General features: G+C 41.6%; 1 protein-coding gene across 3 annotated transcripts in view; it reads left to right on the top strand.

The window, feature by feature from the left end:
- The window catches only part of APBB2 (amyloid beta precursor protein binding family B member 2), a 222,928-nt gene that overhangs the window by 96,681 nt on the left and 112,334 nt on the right, over positions 1 to 13,913 (top strand). For 2 of the 3 annotated variants that reach the window (XM_049790120.1, XM_049790118.1), the window contains exon 4: positions 12,075 to 12,283. In XM_049790120.1, coding sequence (XP_049646077.1) covers positions 12,075 to 12,283 — 209 coding nt within the window. The remainder of the gene's footprint in view (positions 1 to 12,074; positions 12,284 to 13,913) is intronic. The other variant, XM_049790119.1, reaches the window with a different exon arrangement.

Below are 13,913 nucleotides of genomic sequence, written 5' to 3'. Positions count from 1 at the left end.
ACCAGTAATCCACATGACACCTCAATATGTTATAAGTAGTGTCAGCTCTGTAACAGGAAAGCTGATAGAAAGTTACATAGAGATCTGTCCACCTTAGTGAGCCTAACAGTAACACAGAAGATTCATTGAGTACCAACCACAGCTCAGTAAATCCTTAGACACTGATTTCTGACATCATGGAGAGAGAGAACAAATATTACAAATTGACCCTTGTTGATCTAATTTTTGATCATTTTATTTTCCTTTGTGTTGTAACTAATAATATAAAGTAAATTTGTCTTCATGTAGAAATGTTAGGGTAGTAGGTGGAATTTTAGGGACACTGGCAAAGGGAAGGGCTCACTGGATTGGGGTTTGACCATTTAATACCTGAAACAACTGTATTGTGAACAAGGTGGTAAATCATGGTGTTATAATAAATAATTTTAAAATTGGAAAAGTCTTGGATTGAGGAGATTGCTTGTGATGCTCAGGATTTGTTTCTGTCTCTGAACTCAGGGATCACTCTGTGCAGGGCACAAAAGACCATATGCAGTGCCGGGGATGAAACCTCTGTCAGCTGTGGCATTGCAAGCATCTTACCTACTATCCTATCTGTGTAGGCCTCAGACTTCTTGAGGTTTGTGAAAAATCAGGCCCAGTACACTGACATCTACATTGGGTATTTTTGACAAGAATTTAAGATGAAATTAAGATGCTTAGATAGCAAATAGTGGATCTGTAGTGCAACAGCTAAAAATATTGTTAAAGACATTGGAAGGCACTCATCTGAGTTTCCTTTTTTGTTCCTTTATTTGGTTTTTGGGCCATACCCAGTGGCACTCAGGAGTTATTCCTGACTCTGCTCAGAAATCACTCCTGGCAGGCTCAGGGGACCATCTGGTATGCTGGGGATCGAAACCAGGTCCATTCTGGGTTGGCTGCATGCAAGGCAAATGTTCTATCGCTCTGCTATCTCTCCAACCCCTCATCTGAGTTTCTGAACTTAGCTCTCAAAAATTTAGATGGTTGTGGGTGTGGAATCGTACATGAAGATGCAGTTTTATTCCTTTAGAGGTGATCATTTTTCTAAGTGTTGGTCTGGAATTTCATGTCCTAGTATTAGATGAATGAGCTAGGGCCAACTTCAGCTACCATCAGTATAAAATTCTTGAAAATGATCAGGCTGGCTGGAAAAATGGCTTAAAGAACTGGAGGGCATGATTTGTACATGGGATCCCTGGGTTCGAATCCCAACACTACAGTGTCTCTTAAGCATTGCTGGGTAAGGCCTTCTCAAAACAGAGCAATAAAATAAACAGACCAATTATAAAAGAAATTCATTTTCCTGTCATGTGGAAGCCTCCAGTTGCAGTACATTGAGAAAGTGGCTTTACTCCAGAAGAATTTCAGCAACCCACAGTCCATGGCCTTCCTAATCCACTGTCTTCTAGGCCGAAGCAGTGTCCTTCCAGTCCAAAGCTAGATGGCTTCTTGACAGCAGGAAAAAGTGCCAGCCAGCTATTGCATAAGGAATGCTCTGGGAAGCAATCTTATTCTGTCCTTTTCAACTCCAGTCACTAGAAAGTAGTCTGTGTAGCCAATACCTTGCTGCAAGCAGGAGTAGGAAGAAAGCAAGCATGTTTTCTGGACATTCTCATCTAGTTCAGGTTGTTTTTTGTTTTGTTTTTTGCTGCCCAAGACTGAAGTGATAGATAAGCACAGCACGATGTCTGCCACAGATTCATGAGAAACCACCAAGAGTCTGATTACAGACAAAAGGAAGCATATACAAAGAATCGTCCAGCTGACGTTATTGTTTTTCACAATTTTTACTCTTATTTATCTGTTGAACAACAGGATTGCAATTTAGAACAAGGTTTGTCAAAGAAAACCACCCTGAGGCTGAAGCAATACTAGCCTTGCACACCACCGACCTGGGTTCAATTCTGGGCATTCTATATGGTCTCTTGAGCCTGCCAGGAGTGATTCCTGAGTGCAGAGCCAGGAGTAACCCTAAGAGGCAAAGGGCATGGGCTCCCAGAAAACAAACAAACGAAAAAACCCTGATGCACTGTTATACCTTCCTCAATTTGTTGTTGCCTTTCTACCTCCAGTGCTTTTTCCTATGTGCCAGCAGATTCTTTTTCACCTTGCTACTTAGGAAAAAGTTTCTGTCTTGATAAAGCCTCTTTTATTAGATAACTAAAACTTTGTCAATGTTTGGAGAAAGACATTAGATTTCTTTTCAACTCCATTACTATTCCCTCACTGGATTGGTCAAATATATTTAAACCTTTTTTATAAGATGTTTCAATTTTTTTTGTTATTTAGAGAGTAACTGCACCTGAAAGCTTTTATCTTGATCATTTTTATTTCTTATTGGGGGCGTGGAGTCTCCCAAGTGGTGCTCAGGAGGCCCAGGAACTCCTCCTGGCCATTCTGAGCTAACCAGGTTTTTGCATTAAAGCCTGCAACCAGGATGTTTTCTTCATTGCAAGGAGCATAGTATGAGATGTGATCCCTAAGTATAGAGCTAGGAGAGAGCCCTTAGTACTGCCAAGCAAGTATGGCCCAAACTCCCAAAAAAAAAAAAATACTCTTAATAAAAAGAATAGATTCCAACAGAAATATTCAGAAATTTCTTCATTGTGATAATCCTGATCACATGTTTTAACACTGCTGGAACTGGTTTCATCTTCCATCAGATGGAATAAACAACAGCTTTTGGGGGATCAAATGAGTCTCTTCATCTCATTTTACTGTGAACATCCCCTAACACTCTAGAAGTGCGTGCAAGTTTTTCTTATCAGAAGACAAAGATTTCTATTTTGGTTCATGGAACTTTAGCTCTACCTATTCCTCCATGTTGATTTTAATTTGAGATGATGACATCTTCTTCAGCTTGCAAGGGCACACTGCAGTGTGTATTCAAATTATTGGATCTACTTCATGGATTCTCAGTTATCATTTTTAGCCCTAATATTTCAAATGGATTGGAAGTCAAGACCCAGCATGCCAGCACTGAAGTATTAATGACCTTGAAGTTGATCAAGGCAACCCTTGAAATAGTTTCCCCCATGCCATCATTGAGATTGTGTGCCAAACCGAGCAGGACCACAGATGTAAAGAGAGCACTGTATTGAAGACACTGCCAAAATAATGGAAAAGAAAATTGGCTCCATTTAATATACTTTCCAACCTGTCTACCTTGAAAGACTGTGGTGCCAGTAATAATTCTATCTGTCTAATTGTATGGAAGCGAAAGACAGGTTTCTGCCTGGGGTTATATTTTGTCTTTTCTTCTCCAACTGCTAACTCTAAAATAATGATCACATTAGTAGGGCTGTCAGGTTGGACTGGTGGAGGGGCCTGGCAGCTGGATGCACTCTGAATGATGTTGTGTCATTGCCCTTTGCTTAATTTCCATTTAATCATAGATCTTCTAGACACTGTGTTTAAGATTGAGCATTAAATACTCAAGACATTGAGAGCAAAGGATATGGTCTCTGATTTGTTGATTTTCCTGTTAAACCTATATTATCCTGCTTGCTATTGGACAAGATGTATTGCTGATCAGTAGAGAACTGGAGAATTCTGTAATGGGAAAGAAAAAGAATAAGTCTTCAGGAGCATTATTTTAAAATGCTGGAATCATTCGTGTGATTATCCCAGAAATGCTGGTTTCCAAGACTTATTCACTTGTGCCCATTCTCCATAGCTCATCTTTAACATTTGGAGCTTTGTTGGTTTCAATGTAAGTCCCCCATTGTGTCACAGAAGAACTAGATAGTTGAATATCTTAATATCTGTAGCCAAGGCCAACTAATAAACTTGGGGATCAGGTGTGGCTCATTGTTACAGCATGTGCCTCACATGAATGAGGTCCGGATTTTGGCACACATACACACTGTATTTATATCTGTCTTCTATATATAGTGATTGGGTATGTGTTGTTTTGATTTTGGCTTTTGGACAATTCCTAGTGATGCTTCAGAGTTTACTCCTTGCTGTGCTCAAAGATCACTCCTGGCAGGAATTGGGGTACCATATGTGGTTCTGAGGATATAACCCAGGTCACATATGCAAAGCAAGTTTCTTATCTGCTGTACTGTTTTTTCAACCCTACACTCAAGTTTTTTAAGTTTTTATATTCATATTTTTTGGTGTTGGGGATTAAACCTAGGGCTTTAAACATGCAAAGTATGCACTCTGTTACTGAGCTACAACCCCTACATTAAGTATTTGCTTATTTATTGGAGATGGGAGATAATTGGACCATACCTGGCAGTGCCTAGGGGTTTTTCTGGTTCTGTGCTCAGGAGTGAGCTCTGGCAGTGCTCAGGAATCATGCAACACAGGAATTATACTGTATTAGCTTGTGTCTTAACCCCCATACTATCTCTCTACTCCTTAAATTAATATTTTCAAAATATTTTGGAGAGGAAGCCTAGAAAGAGACCATTAAGTTTATATCTTATCAGTAGTGGTCATGAATTGTGATTATACCTGTGTGCATTTGAAAAGTAAATTGTCTTCATAGGTTAGATTTCATATTAATATTGTAATATCTCCTTTCAAAGTGAGTAAAAAATATATTGAGGAATAAAATTTGGCTCACACCCATAAGTGCTCAGCAGTCACTTGATAGTGCTCAGGAGATGGTATGTAGTACCAGGGATTAAACTTGGGTCAGCCAACACAGCAAGTCAAATGCCTGAATCTTTAAACTATCTCTGCAGCCCAGCCTGCAACTGTTTGTTATTTAACAGCTGTTAGAGCTTCGTTAAAATATCACTCTGGGGGCTGGGTGTACTATTCTGACCAGGTTTGATTCAGGTTTTATCACTGCCACTATGTTATTTCCTCCAAACCACTGACTGTGGTCCTGGATGTCTCTGCGCACTATCTGGCATGGCTTGGATGGATCCAAGCACTTGGATGGATGGATGATGGATGGATGGATTGATGGACGGATGGACGGACGGACGGACGAACACACACACACACAGAGTGAGTGAGTGAGTGAGTGAGTGAGTGAGTGAGTGAGTGAGTGAGTGAGTGAGTGAGTGAGTGCATTCTGCCCATTTCTGTGATGGCTACCTTCCCCTCACCCTCCCTGTGCTGCCGAGAACACATAAGTCCATTGATCATTCGCCTATTAACTGTGCAAGTCACACACACTCTTCCATGAGGGAGGGACAGAGCTAAAATCCAGGCTATGGGCTGATTGCAGACTCCAGTTGGCACTAGGGCCCTGAAACAAATCTAGGAAATTGGAGAGAGGAGAGGACTGTCTCCTAGGAGCTTAATTTTAACATTGTCTTGATCTTATGCCAAATGCTTGATAAAAATATACAAAGTATGTTATGCTACCGGGCCCAAATTTAAGGACCGTCAAAATAGTGAATTCTTGGAATATTAATGGTGTTGGGAGGGGGTGGAATCTTCCACTAGAAATAGCTCTCAAGTTCAAGCAACCCAAAAAATAAATCTTACTAATTTTTTTGAAAGAAAATTATGGGGGAAAAAGTTTTAGGAATTAACACTCCCAAAACTGTTAAGAGTTTTATCACAACTGTTAAAAGAGAATGCCTTTGAAGATCATGTATAATTTTTCTAAAACTGGAGTAGACAATTGGGTCTTGGCTTCGCCATGAAGATAAACCTTGGGGTATGGCTCAAAAAATGAACACCCCCTCAGTCCCTGAGATGATCTTTTGGTGAGATTAGCCCCCCCTGAGTGGTAGGCTCTGGTTGTAGATTCTGAGAGCTCTAATTTGGGACACTTTGGAGCTTATTCCCGGCTTGACAAAGACATAGTTTTTAATCATTCCTAGAAGGGTGATGCCACTTCTATTTCTCAGCAGCTCTTCTTGGAGCCTCTCACATCAGTCTGTGGATTCTAGAGTCCTAGCTCCATGCACTCACTCTCTCAGAGTTGGGGATTTACTCTTGGGAACAAGATCCTGTGTCCTCTTTTCTGACTGTGTGGAAAAAAGAAATGGACTAATTCAGCCTAGAGAGAAGGAAGGAATTAAGGAAGCACAGACTATCCAGGTCTCACAAAAATTAGCCTGAAAGCTTGGTTTCAATCATTTGACTGAAAGCATTTGACTGTGTCAAGGATAAAGATAGTCCAAGAAAAAGTCCACAGCAGTCACAACTGAGCTTTCACCAAGAAGTATTTCCCTTATCCAAGCAAGGAAGCTGCTCAAAGTCCTGGCTCCCATGCTGATATGGAAAGCATAAAAACAATCACTACCCCCTTATGGAGTGTTCCTTCCATCTTGGTGTTCTCCTGTGTCATCTGCTCATCATAAGAATGGCATAGCTCTGGGCATGGTGACTTCTCATGTTCTTCTCCAATCTCGTTGCCTTTTCCCTGTGGCTTTTTTTTTGCCAGGAAGCTATCTCCTTTCTTCCTTCCTATCCCTGATCCCTTCTAGTTTAGGGGAAACGTTGCTCTTCCAAGACTTTTCCAGACCATCCCATTCCAGGTAGTCAACCCTTGACACTAGGCATGATCTAATTTGCCTCTTTTATTCATGATTGTCTTCCTGGCTTCTAGATAGTTCTTTAGATAGGTGAGGATTTGGACTGAACCTGGCACTGTTCAGGTCTTATTCCTGGCTCTGCATTCAAGGATCACTCCTTGTGAGCTCAGGGGACCATATGGGATGTTGGAGATGTAACCTGGGTTGGCCACATGCAAAGCAAATGCCCTTACATACTGTACTATCACTCTAGTTTCACTTCTAGACTGTTCTTGGTAGCTATCAGCAGCCTAATACAGAAGAGTGAAGAAGGAACACTTGAATAAGCCAATGGTTGAATACATTCATATCTTTAATTTTGCGGTGCCAATACTTAAGTGAATGAGCGAATGGTTAAATGCATTCATATATTTGATTTTGTTGTGCCAGAGCCAGATGATATTAGGGAAAAGTGGTTGACTACCTTTCCCATTTTCTAGGCCCTGCTATCAAAAATAGTATCCCCATGTGATTGGAGAGATACTCCAAAGAGCTCAGTGCTTGCTTTGCACACAAAAGTTCCACCCAAATTCCATCCTGGCCACTACATGACCCCAAAATTCTGAGCTCGAAATAACCACTGAGCACAACCAGATATGGCCCCAAAACAAAGAAGACAGACTAGAAAGGAAGGGAGGAGAGGTGCAAATCTGATTCCCAGACCACCAGCCACAGCACCTGAAACTTTAGAAATATTAGAAATGCAGATTCTTGAGGCCAGAGCAATAGTACAGCAGCTAGGGTGCTTGCCTTGCACATAGCTTACCCAGGTGCAGTCCTGGTACCCCATATGGTCTCCTGAACCCTATTAGGAATGATCCCTGAGCACAGAGGCAGATTTAACCTCTAAGCACCACCAGATATGGCAAAAAGAAAAAGAAATGCAGATTCTCTGGTTGAAACTGTAGCTTAGTGATAGAGCTAGTGATAATAATAGACCTTGGATACCCGAGGCCCTGGATCCCCACACCCCACACTCACAAAAATAAATGAATGAATAAAATGCAAATCTCAGCCCTACCACAGAGTCAGAGAGCAGGGGCAGTGGGAAGTATTCCACCGAGTCCTGCAGGTGGCTCTCATCTAGCTGATGCCCTTGGCACTCCAGATCCCAAGATAAGACCTGGCACAGAGGAGATGGGAGCTCTTAGTGGTGAACATTAATCTAGCTCCTCTCTCCCACCCTTGATAGTAAGTGCAGTGTGGAGGAGGACAAGTATACTTGAGCCCCAAATTGCAGGACCACCCCCATTAAGTATTTCCACTCTCCATTGTATATCTCTAATTCAACTATGAAGGATCCTGTTGATCATAATAATTATTTCAGTAAATATAATAATTATGTCCACTCTCCTATTCCTTTGGTTTCCAGAGCAGGAGAGGAATTTTCCAGCTGCTGCTAGCTGCTAATTTCTTCTCATTTGACCCTTAGGTTTCCTTGAGCAGAGTCCTTGAGAGGCTGGTAAGAAGCCAGTTTGTCTGGTACACTGACCTCCTGGGGAGCAGAGGGATCCAGAAAGGGTAGGCAGACAGACCCATGGTGTTTGGCCGAAAGGGGCAGGATTTTGCTTAACAGCTGGGAACCCATTTCCATGCCAAGTCTGGCTTTCAGCCCAAAAGGTTCCCAACACCAGACACTTTCTGGGACTCTAAGCCTGGCTACTTAGACCCTCTGCCATGCGAACTGTTTCTGTTCCCTCAGGAGGCATCACACTACTAATGGCAAAGTCACTGGGATGGACACCTGTCTTTGAGGTCCTACAGTTGGCCCCTCTAACTCCATTTAATTGGATCCCCAAGTAGAGGGCTGTGTGTCTATCTATAGAAATACCCTCTGTGGCAAACAGACAGACCCAATGAACATCTTTAGTTCCTTTAAACCCCATCACAACAGACCCCATTTCAAGGCCTCTTGAGGTCATTTCTGCTAGTATTGCAATGGAATGAAGTCTTCCAGCAGAAGCAGCTTCTTGGCATTTAGAATACCATAGCCCAGCCTTTGTGGTGGATTTACATTTCATTTAGAGTAAAAATGAGAACAAAAGTGACCTATTTTCAAAGGGGGAGCTGGGTGTTAAGCAGACAGATCGCCAGGCTGAGGAGGGTCTCAACTTCACTTCCCTGAACCTTTGTCTTCCTTGCCTGTCTGAAGACAGTAGGAACCTGGGACCTCTGAAGACCTTATTGAAATGTGTATGTAGTTCTGTAAAGGGAAACAAAGCAAAGCAAATTAGAACTAGGATGGTTAAACAAAGCCTGTGGAGGCTGAGGTGACTGACTCAGAAGGTATATTTTTTACTTTTTTCTTGTCAAACCTATCAATAAAAAAGAAACAAAAATCTCTATTCAAAGTCTCTTGGCCTCCAGCCCAGAACCCTTTTCAGTTTATCACATTGTATTTGTTTTTCTCCAAGAGAACATTTACATGTGCCATTGGAGATGTAGACATTTTCCCCCAAGTAGAAGCCAGTACTTATTCCAGGGGGTTGTAAAGTGACTGTTTTGTGAAACTTCTCAGAGATTTCTTCAGATACCCTCTTGAACCAGGTGCCAGTTCCCCTCACTGAAGGACTTCATCACTCACTGAGCTCACCATTCTCTGTTCTTTACTCTCCCTTCCTTTCTTTCTATCTATCTACCAATCCATTCATCATTCATTCATTTACCATCCTTCCCTCCCTCACTCCTTTCCTCCCTCTTTCTGTCCATCCACCCACCCACCTCCCACCTCTCCCCTTCCAACTCATTGTTACTAAACATCAGCTATGGCGGCCAAGAATAATATGGTGTCTGCTTGCCTGCAAAGGAACACTATATCTTGATTTTTTTTTGTTTATTTGTTTGTTTTGGGACCCTAGCCCTGCACTACTCAGGACTTATTCCTGACTGCACTGAGGAATTACTACCCTTGGTAGACTCGAGGAATTATATGGGATGCTAGGGATTGAACCCATATTGGGTATGTGCCCTACTTGTTGTGCTAGCTCTCTGGCCCCTAGGAACAATATATCTTACAGCTAGGGAGAGAAGGTGTGAAATGGATTCTGAAAATAATTCTGGCACTGTAACAGATACAGTAGACATATTCACCTTTCTCTTCATTATTATCATCATCAGTTTTTGGCAACAGGATAATCATAATTTTTATAAACACAATATGTCAGCAGAAATTCTGAATATAAACCAAGCCCACATAGTCCAAGTTAAAGACATTTCCCAGTCCTTGTCATTGGGCCGTTCCCAGATACCTCCTCAGAGAGCCAGACCTGAAAAGCCTTTCCTTGGTTTTTGTCAGAGGTCCCATGATTTCAAATTCTGATCATGTAATTCATTTTTTATATATGCTAATGTCCCGGCTGTAGGGACAGCTAGAACGAATGTGTAAATCCAGGCATGTCAGAGTAGAAACTAGCCTCTTTGAGTCACTGTAGTTTTCTGTCTGAGAGCCAGTGGTAGTAGGGGCTGCCACCCCAGGACAGGGGACGAGACCTGTAGGACTTAGCATGTTGTTCAAGCTTAATCTTGTATATTTGGCCACAATTTGTCCTGTTGAAGACACTAAAAACAAAATATTAACAGAGAACCCTTCAAAAGAAAATAAGGTAGAGCAATGTGGAGACGTTTGTTTACAGTTGTTGCTGCAAATATGTGGGTAACTTGCAATTATTTAATCGTGCTTAATTTCCTGAGGGTGGGGGCCGCTGTTCCATCATAATTTGAGAGCAGTGGCGGGTTTGCTTCTGGCAGGCTAAAATGAGAAGCTGAGCGCGGGATGCCACAGGCGCGCATACAGCTGGATCACCCTCTTAATCAACCCCTTTGTTCCATTTCTTTTTTTCTCATAGTGACTGTACCAGCTGCCTTGATGCCGGCCACATGATACTATGGCATGTGTGCAGAGCAGGGCTCACGTGCTTTTTTCTTTCTTTTCTTTTCTTTCTTTCTTTCTTTCTTCTTCTTTTTTTTTTTTTTTTTTTTTTGGTGGGAGTTGCTATAAAATGTTCCAGCACTTTGAAAAAGAGATGAGGGGCCGGAGAGATAGCATGGAGGTAAGGCATTTGCCTTTCATGCAGAAGGGCATCATTTCAAATCCCGGCATCCTATATGGTCCCCTGTGCCTGCCAGGAGTGATTTCTGAGCATAGAGCCAGGAGTAACCCCTGAGTGCTGCTGGGTGTGACCCAAAAACAAACAAACAAACAAACAAACAAACAGGATGAATTCTTAGAATGAAAAAGGAGAGATTGCCAAGTTTGAGCCCCTCTGGTTTCCACTGCAGCCCTTCCAGTATACCCATCTCTAGGAATTCCCTTCTCTGTGTTCCCTTTTCTCTAGAGCTTTAATCCAGTCCATGTTCAAGTCTAATTAGATTCAAGAATGACTTTTTGTAAAGCAAATATATCATCAATAAACTGATAATATTGCAACAGACCGGGAGTGACTGATATTGTTCAGCATTTTATTGACCAACCCCTCAAAATTGTTTAAGATATTGTTAGGTTTTTTTGTTTTTATTTGAATGATGTTGGACTCGCTATAGTTTGCCAGTTGGCCACAGACTACACTCTGTTGTCCTTCACAACTATCTTTTTTCACGTAGTGATATTGTTGTCTAGCTTCTCAAACCCATCTGGTTCCTTGTTGAATTTAAACTGTGATTCTGTCTTCGTTGGTCATTTCCTACATGCAATTTGGAATTCTAAAATATTACTGATCTTATTTTTGTTGATACTGACATTCAAGTGGATGATGTCATTAAAGCAAGTTACCGGTAAATATAATACAGTGCTTGTCTGTAAAAAGAAGTTAAAAAAAGCAAGACTTTTACTTATTGTTGGGAATATGATAAATTCTAACCCATAATTCTTAATGTTTGTATTGAAATATTTAGTAGTTTTTGTAAGACCTTGCAAGTTTGTTTTTGTTTTTTTGGTTTTTGGGCCACACCCGTTTGACGCTCAGGGGTTACTCCTGGCTATGTGCTCAGAAATCGCCCCTGGCTTGGGGGGACCATATGGGACGCCGGGGGATCGAACCGAGGTCCGTTCCTTGGCTAGCGCTTGTAAGGCAGACACCTTAGCTCTAGCGCCACCTTCCCGGCCCCTGTTTTTGTTTTTTATATTTGGTTTTGGGCCACAGCCAGTAATGCTCAGAGTTTACTCTAGGCAGTGCTCAGAGATCAGTCCTGATAGTGTTTGGGGAAACCATATGTAGTACACAGTTGTGCAGGCCACTAACCTTAAAAGTTTTGTTGGGAGTTGTTGGTTCTGGCTAATGGTGTTTTAGTTTGTTGCTAGGGTTCTTAGTGCTGTAAAGTGATCGTATAATGACCACTGAGATGTCCATACTTTTTATGTTCATGTTGTTCAGTGTCAGCCTTCTTTACTAGCTCATTTAGTTTCTTGCTTTCTATGGCAAAGGGCTGTATTTATCTGTTAGCCTTGTGATGTGGACAATGGCACATCTGCATGTGGAATTCTCCTGACTCTTGGTATTCGACTTTTTAAAATGTCAATTGTTTTGGCTCTTAGCAAAACCCTCTTGTTTTTCCATTTCCCAGCAGATATATGGGCTGATCACACTTTTCAGACGGACCCAGATTTGCCGCCTGGCTGGAAAAGAATCAATGATATCGCTGGAACCTATTACTGGCACATACCTACAGGAACCACCCAGTGGGAGCGCCCTGTCTCTGTCCCTGAGGAGCCACAGTCCTCTCAAAATGGGTCATTCAGTTCAGTCACCCCATCTCCCACCCCAGAGAACGAGGTAAACTGGAATGTCTCTTTCATGCTTTGTATAGTGGACCCAGATCATGATACCACTTAACACATTGTTTCTGCCCCTCTAGGTCCTCGAGGTAAGTGTCTTGATGGTCATGCATGTTGCATTGGAAACCTCTGTAAAGACTTCCTTTTAGTCAAGACTGTTAATACCATCTTCAGGGATGTTTTTGTGTTTTGGTTTTTGTTTAATGGCTTTTGCTCTTGTGAAACACCATTCCAGATAGAGAAAGTAAGAGCGGCTGATTAATGAGAGGCGGTTAAAATTCCCTGGAGCACCCCGAGGCAGTACTTTTCTCTGTAGGTGCCAATGCCTGGTGCTGGCTCCATAAAATATTTACAATGAGAAGAACTTCTTTTGGCCAGGCATGTCAGGAAGGCTGCGTGTCTAATTAGCACCAGCTTCAGCAATTGCTTGGAGAGCCAGTCTGTGAGAGTAACCCCTGAGAGCCCTTAAATGCTTAGTTTTAGATTTTTTTTAATAAAGCATCTGTTTATTTAGCAGAAGTGACATTATTTTAGAAATAATTAGCTGTATAAATTTCTGTTCTCCCTGAGGGGGGAAAAAGATTGGGATATTTAAACAAAGAATTAAGGCATGAAAAAAGTTCCATTGTGGCATTTATTAATATAAAGATTTGTGCCATGAACCTTTGCAAATCTTGACAATAAGATGTTCAAGAGACTTTACCATGGGAAAGGTCACTGCAAAGGCATACCTTGCTTTCTGGTTTCTTTTTTTCTTTTGAGAAAAGTGGTTTGATCCCTGACACCAAGGCATTTCTGCACTTTTTCTGACGACGGTGTTTTATTCTTTAACAAACCCCTTTTTTTCTTTATGTTGCGGGTGTAGATGACATTTGAACTTCATCTCTTAGCTGCAAAACTTCTCTCTCTTCCTGTCTTAAAAATAGATAATAGGACTAGAGAGGTAGAAAGGCATTTGCTTTGCATGCAGCTGACCTGGGCTCAATTCCCAGCACCAAATATAGTCTTCTAAACACTGCTAGGAGTCCCCTGAGCACAGAACCAAGAGTAAGCCTTGAACACAGCTGAGTATGACCCAACACACACACACCTTTAAAAAAAAATTAACATCTGGGGCTAGAGAAAACTCACAAAAACAAACAAACAAACAAACAAAAAAGCTAGTATGGCCTGGGTTCCATTTTCAGCACTGAATAGTTTCTGAGTAACACTAAGGGCAACTCCTGACAGAGCACAGAGTCAGGAGTGGTCCCATAGCAAAAATTAAAGTTAAAAAGCTGAAGATTAGAAGTTAAAAAGTAGTTCCAGAGTTTACACTGGGTAGGGTGCTTGCCTTACACACAGCCAACCCAGGTTTGATCCCCAGCATCCCTATGTTCCCCTGAGCACCACCAAGAGTGATCCCTAATTTTAAAGCCAGAAATAATCCCCGAACATTGCTGGGTGTGCATATTGAAAACAAAGAATAAACAAATAAAGCATCTTATTCCCCCCATCATTGATTATTTTTCTTTCCTTTGGGAGATGTTAAGAACTACATACCCATCCACTTTCTCCTGTTGAACTTCATTATCCTGCTTCCTTTAACCGGGCCTCCAATTCTCCATCTTTCAGGCTGATGCAAACTG

The sequence above is a fragment of the Suncus etruscus genome, chromosome 16 (genome assembly GCF_024139225.1).
Source record: "Suncus etruscus isolate mSunEtr1 chromosome 16, mSunEtr1.pri.cur, whole genome shotgun sequence".
Taxonomy (NCBI): Eukaryota; Metazoa; Chordata; class Mammalia; order Eulipotyphla; family Soricidae; genus Suncus; species Suncus etruscus.
Note: the sequence above shows the minus strand (reverse complement) of the source record. Positions and strands in the feature narration are given on the sequence as shown.